General features: G+C 50.5%; 1 protein-coding gene across 4 annotated transcripts in view; it reads left to right on the top strand.

Annotated features, from left to right (window-relative positions):
• Window positions 1-20,277, top strand: part of PLEKHM2 (pleckstrin homology and RUN domain containing M2) — a 68,169-nt gene that overhangs the window by 6,316 nt on the left and 41,576 nt on the right. For 2 of the 4 annotated variants that reach the window (XM_068241654.1, XM_068241656.1), the window contains exons 2-7: window positions 6,405-6,511; window positions 10,094-10,203; window positions 10,640-10,739; window positions 15,375-15,462; window positions 18,114-18,300; window positions 18,833-18,892. In XM_068241654.1, coding sequence (XP_068097755.1) covers window positions 6,405-6,511; window positions 10,094-10,203; window positions 10,640-10,739; window positions 15,375-15,462; window positions 18,114-18,300; window positions 18,833-18,892 — 652 coding nt within the window. The remainder of the gene's footprint in view (window positions 1-6,404; window positions 6,512-10,093; window positions 10,204-10,639; window positions 10,740-15,374; window positions 15,463-18,113; window positions 18,301-18,832; window positions 18,893-20,277) is intronic. The other 2 variants (XM_068241657.1, XM_068241655.1) reach the window with 1 other exon arrangement.

Here is a 20,277-nt window from a genome sequence, read left to right as displayed (position 1 = left end):
GTGCTTGTCCGCCTCATGTGCTGAGAGCTAGCGAGTGCCTGGCTGGTGGATGGCAGCAGCTGACAGGCAGTGAATTCACACCCTGTCAGATGCTCGTGGAAAACAGGCCTCAGGGCGCGATTCCACTTGAGCTCTTCTGGGTCTGCGGGGAAAGCAGACGCATCCCATCAGCCGTGCCATGCACGGCAATGGGATCCGCAGCCTCCCGCGACGATTCGGATGGAAAAGCCGGCCGAATCGCTAGCGGTAGCGATTCGGCCGACGTTATCATTGCACCCTATGGCAGAGTTTCCCCGCACTATTCGCCTGCGGGGAAACTCTGCGGATTCGCGGCGGTTTCCGCTCAAGTGGAAACATGCCCTCAGTGTATCCAGTGATCTTGTTGCAGAATGGAAGTATATGACTGGCTGTTTTGGACATCACAGACAGTTCTGCTTCGTCTCGTTTTGAGGTGTAAGTGCAACGATGATCAAATATGAAATCGGGAAGTTGGAGGTCTGTTGCTGGATATTGTGTGTATGCAGAGCCATGGTTCTTCCCCCTCCTTCTGGTCACATGATCATCTGGCCTTTACGGTCTCCTCTCGTGTGGTCATGTGACTGCAACTCTGCATTGTGGCCATGAGTTCCCCTTTTTTTCTCCCCTGGCAGTACATTTCTTTACTGAACTTATGTGGTCACCCGGCAACATGCCACACCCAGAATATACTACAGATATGTGTATTATTTTTTTTTTGTTTTCCGCAGCAGGCAGCACTGCGCTGCCTTTCATCAGACAATGTACAGATCCATCCTCCTATCAGGTGGAACGCTATAGACCTAGCAGTCATGGCCAGCTCGCTAAGTCATCTCTTGTCATTATGTCCGTACAGGCTCATTAGGTATTCCTAATACTCTGTGACTGAAATATTATTTGTTGCCGACTCGAGTTGTCTGTAATATGATCATAAAGGCTCCTAATTCACACACTGTGATCTGATATGACTCAGGCTGCCATCACACAGCCCCTAATTCACACACTGTGATCTGATATGACCTACACATCCCTCTAGCCCTCTATTGTCATCTGTATTCACCCAACTTATAGCCCTTTCTGTGAACTGATATGATGCAGGTTGCACTGCAGTCACAAAGCCACACATGTTAAATGCTAATTCCAGCTTGCATGAAAATATCATGCATCTTAAAATTGGGCCCGTCAAAATTGGGATTCCAGCCTTTACCTAAAGCAGAAATGCTATTTCTTGTGTGAGTGACCCTTTAAAAGGGAACTGAAGTAAGAGGTATACGGAGGCTACCATATTTCCTTTTAAGCAATACCAGTTGCCTGGCAGCCCTGCTGGTCTATTTCTCTGCAGTAGTATCTGAATAACACCAGAAACAAGCATGCAGCTAGTCTTGTCAGATCTGACTTTAAAGTCTGAAACACCTGATCTGCTGTATGCTTGTTCAGGGGCTATGACTAATAGTATTAGAGGCAGAGGAGCAGCAGGGCTGCCAGGCAACTGGTATTGCTTGAAAGGAAATAAACATGGCAGCCTCCATATACCTCTCTCTTTAGTTCCCCTTTAAAGGAGTACTGTAGGGGGAAAATGAGTTGAACTTACCCGGGGCTTCTAATGGTCCCCCGCAGATGTCCTGTGTTGGCGCAGCCACTCCCCAATGCTCCGGCCCAGCCTCCGGTTCACTTGTGAAATTTCCAACTTTAAAGTCAGAAAACCGCTGTGTGCTCGCACCCGCTGAAGTCACCAGAAGTGTACTGCGCAGGCGCCGACTGTTCTGGGCCTGTGCAATACGCTCCTGGTGACGTCCGCGCAAGCTAGGACATAGCCGTGCAGGCGCAGTGGTTTTCAGACTTTAAAGTCGTAAATTCCAGAAGTGAACCAGAGGCGGGGCCGGAGCATCGGTAAGTGGCTGCGCGGGCACAGGATGTCTGCGGGGGACCATTAGAAGCCACAGGTAAGTTCAACTCCTTTTCCCCTGACCCCCCCCTCCCCCCCCCTACAGTATTTCTTTAAAGCACACCTGAAGTGAGAGGGATATGGAGGCTGCCATATTTATTTTAAGCAATACCAGTTGCCTGGCTATCCCGCTGATCCTCTGCCTCTAATACTTTTAGCCATAGACCCTGAACAACCATGCAGGGCAGGTGCTCTGAGTGTGGCTGGATTAGCTACATGGTGAGTTCAGGTGTGTAAGTCACACTACTGCAGCCAAAGAGATCAGCAGAACAGAAAGGCAACTGGTATTGTTTATGAGGAAATAAATATGGCCGCCTCCATATTCCTCTCACTTCAGTTTCACTTTAAGAATGAGTTCTGCCTGTTTGTCTAGGATTGAGCACGGAGGTTGTGAACGCCACGTTTCGCCGCCACTGATCACACAATATAAAGTTAGTCAGTGCAGATAATTGCCGCACCTGTATGACAATAATAACATTAATAAGGTGACTCGCTGTCGCCCAGGGATGAGTTGCAGTTGGATTTACTGTGTTTTGTCTGCTGTACTGTAACAAAAAATAACAAACACTACACCAAAACCGCTAGGCATGTTTAGAAAATCGCTCTGCACATGCCTAGAATCTCTCTTAAAAATTCACTTTAAAAATCGCTGAGCATTTATGATTACGCTTGCGCTTTTTGGTGTTCTCTCTCTCTCTCCCCACACACCAAGAGCGCTTTTAAAATCGTCAGTGCTTTGAAAAGCGCTTGGCTAATGTATTTGAATGGGATGGAATACACCGCGGGTCCTGTAGCATTTTTGCTGACCGCACAGGCGCAGTACGAGAAATCCTGCGCAGTAAGCTCCCGGAGACGTAAGTGGGAGCATGCACTATTCATCTTGTTAGACAAATAATTGACCGGTGCCGGCAGCGGGGAACGGAAGATAGTAGGAGGACAGCGCGGGACATTACAGCTACAGTGGGCCGATAGAAGTATCTGTTTTTGCTTTTTGTACTCCACAGAATCCCTTTAAAGAGACACTGAAGCGAAAAAAAAATATGATGTAACAAATTGGTTGTGTACTATGAATAATTACTAGAAGATTAGCAGCAAAGAAAATATTCTCATACTTTTATTTTCAGGTATATAGTGTTTTTTTCTAACATTGCATCATTCTATAATATGTGCAGATTACACAACACTCAGCATTCAAAATGAGTCTTTCAGAGCAGTCTGTGAAGTAATGACCTCTCCTCTAGCAGAGGAAAAGTAAATTGTCCAGGAACAGTTGAGATAATAAAAGTCAGATAACAGCCCTCTCCACGACTAACTTAGTCCGAGAGCTTAATGGCCTGTTTGCATAGAGATAACAACTGGAGTTTCTCAACTCTTCCTGTACTGGAAACAATTAGACTGATGTATCTGATCTTAATGTTTTATTTCTTAGATGTACTACACATACAAATCATAATATCATAATTTTTTTTTCGCTTCAGTGTCTCTTTAAAGGACAACTGAAGTGAGAGGATATGGAGGCTGCCATATTTATTTCCATCTAAGCAATACCAGTTGCCTGGCTCTTATGCTGACGCTCTAATACTTTTAGCCATAGCCCCTGAACAAGCATGCAGCAGATCAGGTGTTTCTGACATTGTCAGATCTGACAAGATTAGCTGCATGCTTGTTTCTGGTGTTATTCAGACAATACTGCTGGGAAATAGACCAGCAGGGCTGCCAGGCAACTGGTATTGATTAAAAGGAAATAACTATGGCAGCCCTGTACACCTCTTACTTCAGTTCCCCTTTAAGTATAGGAAAGTGGAAAATCGCTCTGAAAAGCTCTAGATCAGAGTGATTTTCTAAGCGTTTTTGTTATAGAAGCTGTTCAGTTACAGCTGTACCGTAACAAAAACACTACACCAAAACCGCTAGACATGTTTAGAAATCGCTCTGCACATGCCTAGAATCTCTCTTAAAAATTCACTTAAAAAATCGCTGAGCAGTTATGATTACGCTTGCGCTTTTTGGTGTGCACTGGGTCTCTCCCTCTCTCACCCTCCTCTCCCTCTCTCTCCCTTTCCCCTCTCTCTCCCTTTCCCCTCTCTCTCCCTTCCCTCTCTCTCCCTTTCCCCTCTCATCTCCCTTTCCCCTCTCTCTTCCCTTTCCCCCTCTCTCTCCCTTTCCCCTCTCTCTCTCCCCTTTCCCCTCTCTCTCCCTTTTCCCCTCTCTCTCCCTTTTCCCCCTCTCTCTCCCTTTCCCCTCTCTCTCCCTTCCTTCCCCTCTCTCTCTCCCTTTTCCCCTCTCTCTCCCTTTCCCCTCTCTCTCCCTTTTCCCCTCTCTCTCCCTTTTCCCCTCTCTCTCCCTTTTCCCCCCCTCTCTCCCTTTCCCCCCCTCTCTCCCTTTCCCCCCCTCTCTCCCTTTCCCCCCCTCTCTCTCTCCCTTTCCCCCCCCACCTCTCTCTCTCTCTCTCTCTCTCTCTCTCTCTCTCTCTCCTCTCCCTCTCTCCCTCTCCTCTTCCCTCTCCCTCTCCCTCCTCCCTCTCCTCTCCCTCTCCCTCTCCCTCTCTCTCTCCTCTCTCTCTCTCTCTCTCCCTCTCTCTCTCTCTCTCTCTCTCTCTCTCTCTCTCTCCCCCTCTCTCTCTCCTCTCTCTCTCTCCCTCTCTCTCTCTCTCTCTCTCTCTCTCTCTCTCTCTCTCTCTCTCTCTCTCTCTCTCTCTCTCTCTCTCTCTCTCTCTCCCTCCCTCCCTCTTTCCTCTCTCTCTCTCCCTCTCTTTTTCCCCTCTGGTGTGCCAGTACAATTGTTTCCAATCCTTATGATTGGGCGGTTGAGCACTTGCGAAATGTGATTGTTAAAGATTTTACATTGATCAGATATAGAATAAAGATTGCGTGTACACGTATGAGATTTTTCCAAATGCTGATTAGATTTCTTATTTTACGATGGGATATTAAAAATGAATTGACAGGACATATACCCGGGACAATAGCCAGTACTGTATTTCAATCAATATTTTACGGTCTGATTCCAATCAAGATAGAGATTCTGATCTGAAATTGCTGACAATCAGTTTTATTTTATTTTTTTTTGGCAGATATCTTTTTCTCAAGCTGAAGTGTAAATTGGATGTTGTGCACCAGCCTTTATGCTGGGCATACACGAGTCGACCCGGCGGCTCGATTAGCCGCCGGATTGACTCCCGCCGCGTCCCTACTCGCCCCCGCGGGCGGCCGGATCGATTCCCGCTCGTCCCCACGGGGATTGAGTGGGGTATCGATCCGGCAGGTCATCGGACCTGTCGGAAATTATCAATCGAGCCATTAGCAGCTCGATTGATAAGGGCGCATCGGCCCCTGTATGCCCAGCATTAGAGGCAGAGGATCGGCAGGGCAGCCAGGCAATCTGCATTGTAAAAGGAAATAAATATGGCAGCCTCCATATCCCTCTCACTTCAGGTTTCCCTTTTAAAGGACTAGTTCATGATGATCTGTTTTATTTCTGATCTTTAACCACTTTAAAGGGAACCTAAACCTGAGTATATGGATTTTTTTTCCTTTTAAAATAATACCAGTTGCCTGACTCTCCTGCTGATCCTGTGTCTCTAATACTTCTAGCCACAGCCCCTGAACAAGCATGCAGATCAGGTGCTCTGACTGAAGTCAGACTGGATTAGCTGCATGCGTGTTTCAGGTGTATGATTCAGCCACTACTGCAGCCAAAGAGATCAGCAGGACTGCCAGGCAACTGGTATGGTTTAAAAGGAAACATCCATATCCCTCTCAGTTTAGGTTCCCTTTAAGTACCGGCAGTCTCTGGCCCCTGAAGGACCGTAGACCGCTGGTACCTTAAATGGCAGAATACTGACGAAACACCGCACATACACACTGCAACTGATGTCCGCCCTGCACGCTAGGAATCTCAGGCCACCCTCTATGACGGCAGAGTTCATGTGAGCAAGTCAGGAGACGCTTTAATTGGCTCCTGACCCTGTCTATCGGTGCAAGCCAATGGGTATGGCTTACATTAATAGGTTCAGGAGCCAATGAAATCTGCTCTTGACTGACTCACAGGGCTCTGCTGTCATAGAGACGGCAGGGCGAGTGAGCTGCAGGCAGAGAGCGATGAGAGTGGCGGTGAGCTGAAATCTACGCCCTGGTAGCCACAACAGCATCAAAACAGGGCGTAGATTTCAACTAGTGTCGTCCTTAACTGGTTAAAGGAAAACAAAAAAAAAACAAAAAACAGGCCCTGGGGGATACTTACCTCGGGAGGGGGAAGCCTCTGGATCCTAACACCTGGATTTTAGCTCTGGCATACTTCAATGAATGTGTCATTGAGCAAAAGCAATAAAACAGTTCAAACTTAAAAAGTAGATTTAAACTTAAAATAAAACTGTGGAATAGCTTAAAAAATAAGCCGATGCGTTGCTGTCGTGTTTCTGATCTGTCTCCTATTCTGCTTCCAGTTGCAGAGTTACTTCGCTGCGTGCGAGGATGAGACGCCGGCCATTCGCAACCACGACCGCGTCCTTCAGAGGCTCTGTGAACACCTGGACCACGCCTTGCTGTACGGGTGAGTGACGACCTGTGAACGCCTCCAATTCGACCTCTGACCAGGCCTTATCTCATAGAGGCACTTCAATCCCTGCTTGGCACTGAGGAGCACCAAAAGTCCAAAACAGGCTGTCTGCATTCTGGGCTGATGTGGCTCTGTAACATGTATAAGCTATAGGCTCATTATACCCTAGCCGCTAGGGCCTAGCGGTTCTGGATGTAAGCCTGGCTTCAGGGGCAGGTGCAACGTGTATAAAGATACATGTTGCCGCCCATGATAGCGTCCTGCACCAGCGGGAACGCATGCAAAGGTACGCGTTGGGAGCCGCCAACTCAGAGTCGGCAAAATCGAAACTAGCTGCCAGCGGGGGGCCGGGGGAGACGTGACTGGCGTCGAGGGCACAGGATGGCTGCAGGGGGCTGGTATATGCCTCAGGTAAGTGAATTTTTTTTTCTTTTTTGCCAGAGTGAAGGTTCCCTTTAAGTGTGCAAAGGGTTAACCGATTTTTTGTTTTTGTTCTCATCGAGGACTGTAATTATTCGCTCAGTTTACGTTGCTCAGGGTTACGTTGGGGTCACATTCGTTCCTCCTGATTCAGCTTGGGGTGGAGCATTGGGCGCTGTACCTGCTCTTCCGGTTGCACAGCTCGTGTTGCGGAATGTTGTATTCATGCTATATTCATTCTATAGATTTATGAGGCTGGTTTATGGAGCTGCACATTAACAAATGATCATCCGCCTCGCACGGCTCACCTGTCACCTGTGCGTGACCTCCGGGAGGATGGGTTACAGGAGAGGTGGGGGGGGGGGGGGCATTGGAAAGGGGTTGTGAGGTGTACAGGAGGGATGAGGGGGGGCATTGGAAAGGGGTTGTGAGGTGTACAGGAGGGGTGGGGGGGGGGGCATTGGAAAGGGGTTGTGAGGTGAACAGGAATAAGGGTGATGTGGGAGGGGGGAGGAAAGAGAAACTGGAAAGGAAAGGCTTAAAGGACAACTGAAGTGAGAGGGATATGGGAGCTGCCATGTTTCTTTCCTGTTAATACAATACCAGTTGCCTGGCAGAACTGCTGATCTATTTGGCTGCAGTACTGTCTGAATCACACCAGAAACAAGCAGGCAGCTAATCTTGTGCTGCAGTAACAGCAGGCAGGATTGCACCCGGCAGTGCCAGTGCTGTGCTCTGTATTGTGGGATGTTGTGCTGCAGTAACAGCAGGCAGGATTGCACCCGGCAGTGCCAGTGCTGTGCTCTGTATTGTGGGATGTTGTGCTGCAGTAACATCATGCAGGATTGCACCAGGCAGTGGCCAGTGTTGTGCTCTGTATTGTGGGATGTTGTGCTGCAGTAACAGCAGGCAGGATTGCACCCGGCAGTGCCAGTGCTGTGCTCTGTATTGTGGGATGTTGTGCTGCAGTAACAGCAGGCAGGATTGCACCCGGCAGTGCCAGTGCTGTGCTCTGTATTGTGGGATGTTGTGCTGCAGTAACAGCATGCAGGATTGCACCCAGCAGTGGCCAGTGCTGTGCTCTGGATTGTGGGATGTTGTGCTGCAGTAACAGCAGGCAGGATTGCACCCGGCAGTGCCAGTGTTGTGCTCTGTATTGTGGGATGTTGTGCTGCACTTACAGCAGGCAGGATTGCACCCGGCAGTGGCCAGTGCTGTGCTCTGTATTGTGGGATGTTGTGCTGCAGTAACATCATGCAGGATTGCACCAGGCAGTGGCCAGTGTTGTGCTCTGTATTGTGGGATGTTGTGCTGCAGTAACAGCAGGCAGGATTGCACCAGGCAGTGGCCAGTGTTGTGCTCTGTATTGTGGGATGTTGTGCTGCAGTAACAGCAGGCAGGATTGCACCAGGCAGCGGCCAGTATGGCTCTGTATTGTGGCATGTTGTGCTGCATTAACAGCAGGCAGGATTGCACCCGGCAGTGGCCAGTGTTGTGCTCTGTATTGTGGAATGTTGTGCTGCAGTAACAGCAGGCAGGATTGCACCCGGCAGTGCCACTGTTGTGCTCTGTATTGTGGGATGTTGTGCTGCAGTAACAGCAGGCAGGATTGCACCCGACAGTGGCCAGTGCTGTGCTCTGTATTGTGGGATGTTGTGCTGCAGTAACAGCATGCAGGATTGCACCCGGCAGTGGCCAGTGCTGTGCTCTGTATTGTGGGATGTTGTGCTGCAGTAACAGCAGGCAGGATTGCACCCGGCAGTGCCAGTGCTGTGCTCTGTATTGTGGGATGTTGTGCTGCAGTAACAGCAGGCAGGATTGCACCCGGCAATGGCCAGTGTTGTGCTCTGTATTGTGGGATGTTGTGCTGCAGTAACAGCAGGCAGGATTGCACCCGGCAATGGCCAGTGTTGTGCTCTGTATTGTGGGATGTTGTGCTGCACTTACAGCAGGCAGGATTGCACCCGGCAGTGGCCAGTGTTGTGCCCTGTATTGTGGGATGTTGTGCTGCAGTAACAGCAGGCAGGATTGCACCCAGCAGTGGCCAGTGTTGTGCTCTGTATTGTGGGATGTTGTGCTGCAGTAACAGCAGGCAGGATTGCACCCGGCAGTGCCAGTGCTGTGCTCTGTATTGTGGGATGTTGTGCTGCAGTAACAGCAGGCAGGATTGCACCCGGCAGTGCCAGTGCTGTGCTCTGTATTGTGGGATGTTGTGCTGCAGTAACAGCAGGCAGGATTGCACCAGGCAGTGGCCAGTGTTGTGCTCTGTATTGTGGGATGTTGTGCTGCAGTAACAGCAGGCAGGATTGCACCCGGCAGTGCCAGTACTGTGCTCTGTATTGTGGGATGTTGTGCTGCAGTAACAGCAGGCAGGATTGCACCAGGCAGTGGCCAGTGTTGTGCTCTGTATTGTGGGATGTTGTGCTGCAGTAACAGCAGGCAGGATTGCACCCAGCAGTGCCAGTGCTGTGTTCTGTATTGTGGGACGTTGTGCTGCAGTAACAGCAGGCAGGATTGCCACTGGCAGTGGCCAGTGTTGTGCTCTGTATTGTGGGATGTTGTGGTGCAGTAACAGCAGGCAGGATTGCACCCGGCAGTGGCCAGTGTTGTGCTCTGTATTGTGGGATGTTGTGCTGCAGTGACAGCAGGCAGGATTGCCACTGGCAGTGGCCAGTGTTGTGCTCTGTATTGTGGGACGTTGTGCTTCAGTAACAGCAGGCAGGATTGCACCAGGCAGTGGCCAGTGTTGTGCTCTGTATTGTGGGATGTTGTGCTGCAGTAACAGCAGGCAGGATTGCACCCAGCAGTGCCAGTGCTGTGCTCTGTATTGTGGGACGTTGTGCTGCAGTAACAGCAGGCAGGATTGCCACTGGCAGTGGCCAGTGTTGTGCTCTGTATTGTGGGATGTTGTGGTGCAGTAACAGCAGGCAGGATTGCACCAGGCAGTGGCCAGTGTTGTGCTCTGTATTGTGGCATGTTGTGCTGCAGTAACAGCAGGTAGGATTGCACCAGGCAGTGCCAGTGCTGTGCTCTGTATTGTGGGATCTTGTGCTGCAGTAACAGCAGGCAGGATTGCACTCGGCAGTGCCAGTGTTGTGCTCTGTATTGTGGGATGTTGTGCTGCAGTAACGGAATGCTTTGCTCCCTCCTCCTCAGGCTGCAGGACATCTCCTCCGGATACTGGGTGCTGGTCGTCCATTTTACCCGCAGGGAGGCCGTGAAACAGATTGAGGAGCAGCAGCATGTGGCTACACTCCTGGGCCGCAGTAAGTACCGAACCGCCATCTCTGGGCTATTGTGGGCGCAGGTTTATGCTCCTCCCCCAAACTCTGCCTTGTCAGCCTATGCTCAGACACTCCCCCCAAATGTGTATAGAGATCACTGATCCATTCCCATCAGTCTCTGCACCAGATAAGCTTACACTATAATGTCCTCAACACACACACTCGCCTTTTATTATTATTATTATTATTATTATACATTTATATAGATCTGACATATTCCACAATGTTCTACAGAGATCACTGATCCATTCCAAGCAGTCTCTGCACCAGAGGAGCTTACACTCTAATGTGCTCACCACAGTCACGCTATTATTGTTGTTATACAGTTATATAACTCTGACATATTCCACAGTTTCTAATTGAATTCTGACAATTCCTGTGTCCACCATACGTCTTATGTCACTACGTGCCTTGGCAGGTCGGGCCTGGCTATATTTGGCGCTCAATGAGAATTCACTGGAGAGTTACCTGAGGTTATTCCAGGAGAACCAAACTCTGTTACAGAAATATTACTACAAGTAAGTTGAGCACACGCTATGCCTTTACTGCTGCCTCTCCTGTCTGTCTCCGCCTCTCCTGTCTGTCTCCGCCTCTCCTGTCTGTCTCCGCCTCTCCTGTCTGTCTCCGCCTCTCCTGTCTGTCTCCGCCTCTCCTGTCTGTCTCCGCCTCTCCTGTCTGTCTCCGCCTGCCTGTCTGTCTCTGCCTGCCTGCCTGTCTGTCTCTGCCTGCCTGCCTGTCTGTCTCTGCCTGCCTGCCTGCCTGCCTGCCTGTCTGTCTGTCTCTGCCTGCCTGTCTGTCTCTGCCTGCCTGTCTGTCTCTGCCTGCCTGTCTGTCTCTGCCTGCCTGTCTGTCTCTGCCTGCCTGTCTGTCTCTGCCTGCCTGTCTGTCTCTGCCTGCCTGTCTGTCTCTGCCTGCCTGCCTGTCTGTCTCTGCCTGCCTGCCTGTCTGTCTCTGCCTGCCTGTCTGTCTGTCTCTGCCTGCCTGTCTGTCTGTCTCTGCCTGCCTGTCTGTCTGTCTCTGCCTGCCTGTCTGTCTGTCTCTGCCTGCCTGTCTGTCTGTCTCTGCCTGTCTGTTTGTCTGTCTCTGCCTGTTCTGTCTGTCTGTCTCTGCCTGCCTGCCTGTCTGTCTCTGCCTGCCTGCCTGTCTGTCTCTGCCTGCCTGTCTGTCTCTGCCTGCCTGTCTGTCTCTGCCTGCCTGTCTGTCTCTGCCTGCCTGTCTGTCTCTGCCTGCCTGTCTGTCTCTGCCTGCCTGTCTGTCTCTGCCTGCCTGTCTGTCTCTGCCTGCCTGTCTGTCTCTGCCTGCCTGTCTGTCTGTCTCTGCCTGCCTGTCTGTCTCTGCCTGCCTGTCTGTCTGTCTCTGCCTGCCTGTCTGTCTCTGCCTGCCTGTCTGTCTGTCTCTGCCTGCCTGTCTGTCTGTCTCTGCCTGCCTGTCTGTCTGTCTCTGCCTGCCTGTTTGTCTGTCTCTGCCTGCCTGTTTGTCTGTCTCTGCCTGTTCTGTTTGTCTGTCTCTGCCTGTTCTGTTTGTCTGTCTCTGCCTGTTCTGTTTGTCTGTCTCTGCCTGTTCTGTCTGTCTGTCTCTGCCTGTTCTGTCTGTCTGTCTCTGCCTGTTCTGTCTGTCTGTCTCTGCCTGTTCTGTCTGTCTGTCTCTGCCTGTTCTGTCTGTCTGTCTCTGCCTGTTCTGTCTGTCTGTCTCTGCCTGTTCTGTCTGTCTGTCTCTGCCTGTTCTGTCTGTCTGTCTCTGCCTGTTCTGTCTGTCTGTCTCTGCCTGTTCTGTCTGTCTGTCTCTGCCTGTTCTGTCTGTCTGTCTCTGCCTGTTCTGTCTGTCTGTCTCTGCCTGTTCTGTCTGTCTGTCTCTGCCTGTTCTGTCTGTCTGTCTCTGCCTGTTCTGTCTGTCTGTCTCTGCCTGTTCTGTCTGTCTGTCTCTGCCTGTTCTGTCTGTCTGTCTCTGCCTGTTCTGTCTGTCTGTCTCTGCCTGTTCTGTCTGTCTGTCTCTGCCTGTTCTGTCTGTCTGTCTGTCTCTGCCTGTTCTGTCTGTCTGTCTGTCTCTGCCTGTTCTGTCTGTCTGTCTGTCTCTGCCTGTTCTGTCTGTCTGTCTGTCTCTGCCTGTTCTGTCTGTCTCTGCCTGTTCTGTCTGTCTCTGCCTGTTCTGTCTGTCTCTGCCTGTTCTGTCTGTCTCTGCCTGTTCTGTCTGTCTCTGCCTGTCTCTGCCTGTTCTGTCTGTCTCTGCCTGTTCTGTCTGTCTCTGCCTGTTCTGTCTGTCTCTGCCTGTTCTGTCTGTCTCTGCCTGTTCTGTCTGTCTCTGCCTGTTCTGTCTGTCTCTGCCTGTTCTGTCTGTCTCTGCCTGTTCTGTCTGTTTGTCCTGTCTGTCTGTCTCTGCCTGCCTCACTGTTTCTGTCTGTCTCTGCCTGTTTCTGTCTGTCTCTGCCTGTTCTGTCTGTCTCTGCCTGCCTGTCTGTCTCTGCCTGCCTGTCTGTCTGTCTCTGCCTGCCTGTCTGTCTGTCTCTGCCTGCCTGTCTGTCTGTCTCTGCCTGTTCTGTTTGTCTGTCTCTGCCTGCCTGCCTGTCTGTCTCTGCCTGCCTGCCTGTCTGTCTCTGCCTGCCTGCCTGTCTGTCTCTGCCTGCCTGCCTGTCTGTCTCTGCCTGCCTGTCTGTCTCTGCCTGCCTGTCTGTCTCTGCCTGCCTGTCTGTCTCTGCCTGCCTGTCTGTCTCTGCCTGCCTGTCTGTCTCTGCCTGCCTGTCTGTCTCTGCCTGCCTGTCTGTCTGTCTCTGCCTGCCTGTCTGTCTGTCTCTGCCTGCCTGTCTGTCTGTCTCTGCCTGCCTGTCTGTCTGTCTCTGCCTGCCTGTCTGTCTGTCTCTGCCTGCCTGTCTGTCTGTCTCTGCCTGCCTGTCTGTCTGTCTCTGCCTGCCTGTCTGTCTGTCTCTGCCTGCCTGTCTGTCTGTCTCTGCCTGCCTGTCTGTCTGTCTCTGCCTGCCTGTCTGTCTGTCTCTGCCTGTCTGTTTGTCTGTCTCTGTCTGTCTGTCTCTGCCTGCCTGCCTGTCTGTCTCTGCCTGCCTGCCTGTCTGTCTCTGCCTGCCTGTCTGTCTCTGCCTGCCTGTCTGTCTCTGCCTGCCTGTCTGTCTCTGCCTGCCTGTCTGTCTCTGCCTGCCTGTCTGTCTCTGCCTGCCTGTCTGTCTCTGCCTGCCTGTCTGTCTCTGCCTGCCTGTCTGTCTCTGCCTGTTCTGTCTGTCTGTCTCTGCCTGTTCTGTCTGTCTGTCTCTGCCTGTTCTGTCTGTCTGTCTCTGCCTGTTCTGTCTGTCTGTCTCTGCCTGTTCTGTCTGTCTGTCTCTGCCTGTTCTGTCTGTCTGTCTCTGCCTGTTCTGTCTGTCTGTCTCTGCCTGTTCTGTCTGTCTGTCTCTGCCTGTTCTGTCTGTCTGTCTCTGCCTGTTCTGTCTGTCTGTCTCTGCCTGTTCTGTCTGTCTGTCTCTGCCTGTTCTGTCTGTCTGTCTCTGCCTGTTCTGTCTGTCTGTCTCTGCCTGTTCTGTCTGTCTGTCTCTGCCTGTTCTGTCTGTCTGTCTCTGCCTGTTCTGTCTGTCTGTCTCTGCCTGTTCTGTCTGTCTGTCTCTGCCTGTTCTGTCTGTCTGTCTCTGCCTGTTCTGTCTGTCTGTCTCTGCCTGTTCTGTCTGTCTGTCTCTGCCTGTTCTGTCTGTCTGTCTCTGCCTGTTCTGTCTGTCTGTCTCTGCCTGTTCTGTCTGTCTGTCTCTGCCTGTTCTGTCTGTCTGTCTCTGCCTGTTCTGTCTGTCTGTCTCTGCCTGTTCTGTCTGTCTGTCTCTGCCTGTTCTGTCTGTCTGTCTCTGCCTGTTCTGTCTGTCTCTGCCTGTCTCTGCCTGTTCTGTCTGTCTCTGCCTGTTCTGTCTGTTTGTCCTGTCTGTCTGTCTCTGCCTGCCTGCCTGTTTCTGTCTGTCTCTGCCTGTTTCTGTCTGTCTCTGTCTGTTTGTCCTGTCTGTCTGTCTCTGCCTGTTCTGTCATTCTGTCGTTCTGTCTGTCTCTGCCTGTCTCTGCCTGTTCTGTCTGTCTCTGCCTGTTCTGTCGTTCTGTCTGTCTCTGCCTGTTCTGTCGTTCTGCCTGTCTCTGTCTGTCTCTGCCTGTTCTGTCTGTCTCTGCCTGTTCTGTCGTTCTGTCTGTCTCTGCCTGTTCTGTCGTTCTGTCTGTCTCTGCCTGTTCTGTCGTTCTGTCTGTCTCTGCCGGTTCTGTCGTTCTGTCTGTCTCTGCCGGTTCTGTCGTTCTGTCTGTCTGTCTGTCTGTCTCTGCCTGTTCTGTCTGTCTGTCTGTCTGTCTGTCTCTGCCTGTTCTGTCTGTCTCTGCCTGTTCTGTCTGTCTCTGCCTGTTCTGTCTGTCTCTGCCTGTTCTGTCTGTCTCTGCCTGTTCTGTCTGTCTCTGCCTGTTCTGTCTGTCTCTGCCTGTTCTGTCTGTCTCTGCCTGTTCTGTCTGTCTCTGCCTGTTCTGTCTGTCTCTGCCTGTTCTGTCTGTCTCTGCCTGTTCTGTCTGTCTCTGCCTGTTCTGTCGTTCTGTCTGTCTCTGCCTGTTCTGTCGTTCTGTCTGTCTCTGCCTGTTCTGTCGTTCTGTCTGTCTCTGCCTGTTCTGTCGTTCTGTCTGTCTCTGCCTGTTCTGTCGTTCTGTCTGTCTCTGCCTGTTCTGTCGTTCTGTCTGTCTCTGCCTGTTCTGTCGTTCTGTCTGTCTCTGCCTGTTCTGTCGTTCTGTCTGTCTCTGCCTGTTCTGTCGTTCTGTCTGTCTCTGCCTGTAACGGTCTGTCTCCGCCTGTTACGGTCTGTCTGTCGTCTCCGCCTGTTACGGTCTGTCGTCTCCGCCTGTTACGGTCTGTCTGTCGTCTCCGCCTGTTACGGTCTGTCTGTCGTCTCCGCCTGTTACGGTCTGTCTGTCGTCTCCGCCTGTTACGGTCTGTCTGTCGTCTCCGCCTGTTACGGTCTGTCTGTCGTCTCCGCCTGTTACGGTCTGTCTGTCGTCTCCGCCTGTTACGGTCTGTCTGTCTGTCGTCTCCGCCTCTCCTGTTTCTCCATCTGTTCTCTCTTCTGCCTCGCCACCCCTCCTGTTTATTTCCGCCTCTTCTGTCATGCTGCCACTTCCTGCTTCACTTCCGGTATTCTTATTGTATTGCAGGAATGCCCTGGTGTGCAGCCATGATCATCTCACCCTTTTCCTCACCCTGGTGTCCGGTTTGGAGTTCATTCGCTTTGATCTGGAGCTGGTGAGTGGATATTTGGCCTGTCTGTCTAGAATGTGGCTAATTTTTGAAATAAGTAAAATCTCAGCTCTGTTGCATACATTCCAGTCATTGCTGGGAATCGTTCATTCAGAATCCCCCCATATTCTGTTCCACAGATAATACAAACACCTGAAGTGAGATGCATACGGAGGCTGCCATATTTATTTCCTTTTACACAATACCAGTTACGTGGCTATTCTGCTGCTCCTCTGCCTCTAATACTTTTAGCCATAGACCATGAACCATATACCACAGACCATATGTAGATCAGGTGCTCTGGCTGAAGGGTGACTAGATTAACTGCATGCTAGTTTCTGGTGTGATTCAGACACTTCTGCAGCCAAAGGGATCAGAAGGGCTGCCGGTCAACTTGTATTGTTGAAAATGAAATAAATGTGGCAGCCTCCATATCTGTCTCAGTTCACGTGTCTTTTAAAGGGAAGGTTCAGGGACGATAAAAAAAAAAAATCCATATCCACTTACCTGCTGCTTCCTCCAGCCCCCGTGGGAGGCAGGAGGTGCCCTCGGCGCCGCTCCGCAGGTTCCCGGTACCCGACCTGGCCAGACCGGCGACCAGGTCGGGCTTCTTCTGCGCTCCATTCTGCGTTTCACGCCGGCGCGCTGACGTCATCTGACGTCCTCCGGACTGTACTGCGCAGACTCAGAACTACTGAGCATGCGCAGTACAGCCCGGAGGACGTCCGATGACGTCAGCGCGCCGGCGTGGAGCGCAGAAGAAGCCTGGCCAGGTCGGGTCGGCCACAGGAGACCACCGGGAGCCTGCAGAGCGGCGCCGAGGGCACCTCCTGCCTGCCACGGGCTGGAGGAAGCCCCAGGTAAGTGGATATGGATTTTTTTTTTTTTATCGTCCCTGAACCTTCCCTTTTAAACACGTTAGGCAAGTCATTTGAAATGGGACACACAACAGTTTTTGCTGTATTGTATTGTACATGCAATACACGATACATAGACATATGACTATGGTAGGGACTAGATTGTGAGCCCCTCTGAGGGACAGTTAGTGACAAGGCAATATACTCTGCACAGCGCTGCTGAAATTGTCAGCGCTATATAATTACTAAACATAAATGTATTGGACGAAAGTAGTCGTAAAAAGAAATGTAGCGAGATGTTGCACTCACACCTGCCTGTTTTTAGCCAGGGGCGGCAGAGTTCGCTCAGACACCGGATAATCTGGCCAGGGCCGTTTCTTCCTATTTTGGTGCCTCAGGCAGGGCACATTTTGTTTTAATTTTTGAAAACTAAATTTGCGATACATAAAGTGTACCAGAGCTGAATGAAACAAAGTTTTATACATACCTGGTGCTTCCTCCAGCCCCATCCACATGGATCGCTTCCACGCCGCCGTCCAGCAGCTGCTGGAGAGATTCGGAGAGGGCGCACTTCTCTTATGTCAGACTGACGTCAGTGACGGGACCTGGTTCCTGAAGCTAAAAACAGCGGAGGAACGATCCGTGTGGATGGGGCTGGAGGAAGCCCCAGGTATGTATAAAATCTTTTTGTTTCATTCAGCTCTGAGTCCCCTTTAAAGGGAACCTAAAGTGGAATAAACCTGCCCAGTGTAACTTACCGGGGGCTTCTACCTAGTCCAACCTTTCTCAAACTTTCTGGGGCTGGATGGTGTAATGGTTAAGGGCTCTGCCTCTGACGCAGGAGACCAGGGTTCGATAAGCCAGCACCTATTCAGTAGGAGACCTTAGGCAAGTCTCCCTAACACTGCTACTGCCTATAGAGCGCGTCCTAGTGGCTGCAGCTCTGGCGCTTTGAGTCCGCCAGGAGAAAAGCGCTATAAGTGTTTGTCTTTTTTTTTTTTTTTTTTTTTTTTTTACCCTGAAGGAACCCTCCTGATAACTTTATTTTGCAGGAGGCAACTGCCATAACACCCCTTAATACACTGCTACTCATTATACTGTCTCTTTATCCTAGAGTTTTTTTTTTATTCATGTGCTCATTTATTACTCTTGCCCCCAATTTAGTGCTTCTTTTTACAGTACCCCCTATTAGGCTCTGTGCACACTGCAAATCCGATTTGCGATTAGCGATTTTAGGTGTGAATGGGCCCTAAGTCTTACACTTACTAGGGCTGTGGATTTGGTATAAAAATCCTCCAGCTCCGACTCCCAACTCCTCAGTTTATGAAACCTTTGACTCCAACTCAGACTCCAAGTCCCAAAATTACTCTGACTCCACAGCCCTGGCCAGTGGGACCGGTGATATTTTACACCTCATGGGCACTGAAGGGGACATTGAACTTTAGGGGAGTGGCGGCGCTAGGCCAATTTCTCATAGATTTAACAATGAAAGCTTTCGGGAATTGGTCAGCAGTGTATGGGCTAGCAACAGATCTCTCTCTGATCAGATTCGAACAGAGAGAGAGAGATGTCTCATGGTCGATCTGCCTGCCCATACATGGCTAGATATAGTTATTAAAATTCATTCATCCCTTTCCTAATAAAATCACCACTTTGTGTAAGAGTTCCATAAAGCACAGTGTGCTAAGAATATCTCTGTTGCACCGCCTCCTGCATCTGCCTGGTTTGCCTATGCCTGAAAACAGCCCTGTGTCTGGTAATGCTCAGATTGTATCGCCCGTCTTCTTCTTCTCTGTGCAGGATGTGCCATATTTGGACCTGGCGCCATACATGCCGGAATACTACAAACCTCAGTACCTCCTGGACTTTGAGGATCGGCTCCCCAGCAACATCCGTGGCTCCGACAGTCTCTCCCTCAACTCCTTCAACTCCATCAACTCTGCCAACCTGGAATGGGATGACAGCGCCATCGCTCCCTCCAGCGAAGGTACTGCAGGGGGGGGCCTGTACTAAGTTGGGGGGGTACAGTGGTTTGTGCAAAAACAGCTATACGTCAGAATTTGTTTGCTTATGTATTTGTGCGAGCCCCCCCTCTATACTGTAACAGTTATTTTATGTAAACAGTTGATCATCCCAGCACTAGAGGGCGCTTAATTGTATGTTGTACACAAGGGTAGCCTATCTGTATGGCTGTAATCTGACATGACTGAGATCGGCCCATCGCTGGAGATATCTATCTATCTATATATATATATAATGTGTGTATGTATATATATATATATATATATATATATATATATATATATATATATATATATATATATATATATATATATATATATATATATATATATATATATATATATATATATATATATATCTCTATATATATATCCTTCAGGAAGCACAGCTCACAGAGCAGATTACGGCCACACAAACAGGTTCTCTTTTCGTTAAGCTGCGAAGCACCGTCTGCAGCGCCTGATTCTAACTGGCTGTTTTGTCCCCGGTCTCTGTAGATTATGATTTTGGAGATGCTTATCCTGCAGCTCGCTCCGTGCCCAGCACAGACTGGGAAGGTGGGAATGGCCGTCTCGCTCCATCGCTTACTTCCCTGCTTATCCCCGCTCTGACCTGTATGTACCGACCCCTGCACTGAGATTACCTGGCTGTCCTCGTCCAATCATGTCTTCACACTGCTCTGTCTGTGGTCATGTGTTCCCGCCCCCTCCATACCATACTGCTGTCTTCCACCAATCATACCTCTCACATTGTCTGTTGTCATGTGTTCCCGCTCCATACCGTACCGTTGTCCTCCACCAATCATGCCTTCACATTGCTTTGTGTGTGGTCATGTGTCTTTGCCCCCTTCATACCATACCAGTGTCCTCCACCTATCATACCTCTCACATTGTCTGTGGTCATCTTTTCCCACCCCCTTCCATACTGTACTGCTCTGTTCCACCAATCATACCTGTCACATTGTGTGCGCTCATGTGTCCCCGCCCCCTCCATACTGTACTGCTCTGTTCCACCAATCATACCTGTCACATTGTGTGTGCTCGTGTCCCCGCCCCCTCCATACTGTACTGCTCTGTTCCACCAATCATACCTGTCACATTGTGTGTGCTCATGTCCCTGCCCCCTCCATACTGTACTGCTCTGTTCCACCAATCATACCTGTCACATTGTGTGTGCTCATGTGTCCCCGCCACCTCCATACCGTACTGCTGTCTTCCACCAATCATACCTGTCACATTGTGTGTGCTTATGTGTCCCCGCCACCTCCATACCGTACTGCTGTCTTCCACCAATCATACCTGTCACATTGTGTGTGCTCATGTGTCCCCGCCACCTCCATACCGTACTGCTGTCTTCCACCAATCATACATGTCACATTGTGTGTGCTCATGTGTCCCCGCCACCTCCATACCGTACTGCTGTCTTCCACCAATCATACCTGTCACATTGTGTGTGCTCATGTGTCCCCGCCACCTCCATACCGTACTGCTGTCTTCCACCAATCATACTTGTCACATTGTGTGTGCTCATGTGTCCCCGCCACCTCCATACCGTACTGCTGTCTTCCACCAATCATACCTGTCACATTGTGTGTGCTCATGTGTCCCCGCCACCTCCATACCGTACTGCTGTCTTCCACCAATCATACCTGTCACATTGTGTGTGCTCATGTGTCCCCGCCACCTCCATACCGAACTGCTGTCTTCCACCAATCATACCTGTCACATTGTCTGTTGTTATGTGTTCCCGCTCCCTCCATTCCGTGCCACTGTCCTCCACCAATCATGTCTTCACGCTGCTCTGTCTTTGGTTATGTGTTCACTCTCCCTCTGTGCCATACCTCTGTCCTCCACCAATCGTATACCTCACTATTTTGTCTGTGGTGATGCATCCCCGCCCCCTCCCTCCATGTGTTGTGCTGTCCAGCATCCATCTCTGCACA

Source organism: Hyperolius riggenbachi, chromosome 6 (assembly GCF_040937935.1).
Source record: "Hyperolius riggenbachi isolate aHypRig1 chromosome 6, aHypRig1.pri, whole genome shotgun sequence".
NCBI lineage: Eukaryota > Metazoa > Chordata > Amphibia > Anura > Hyperoliidae > Hyperolius > Hyperolius riggenbachi.
The sequence above is the reverse complement of the archived record's forward strand: the minus strand, read 5'-3'. Positions and strand labels throughout refer to the sequence as shown.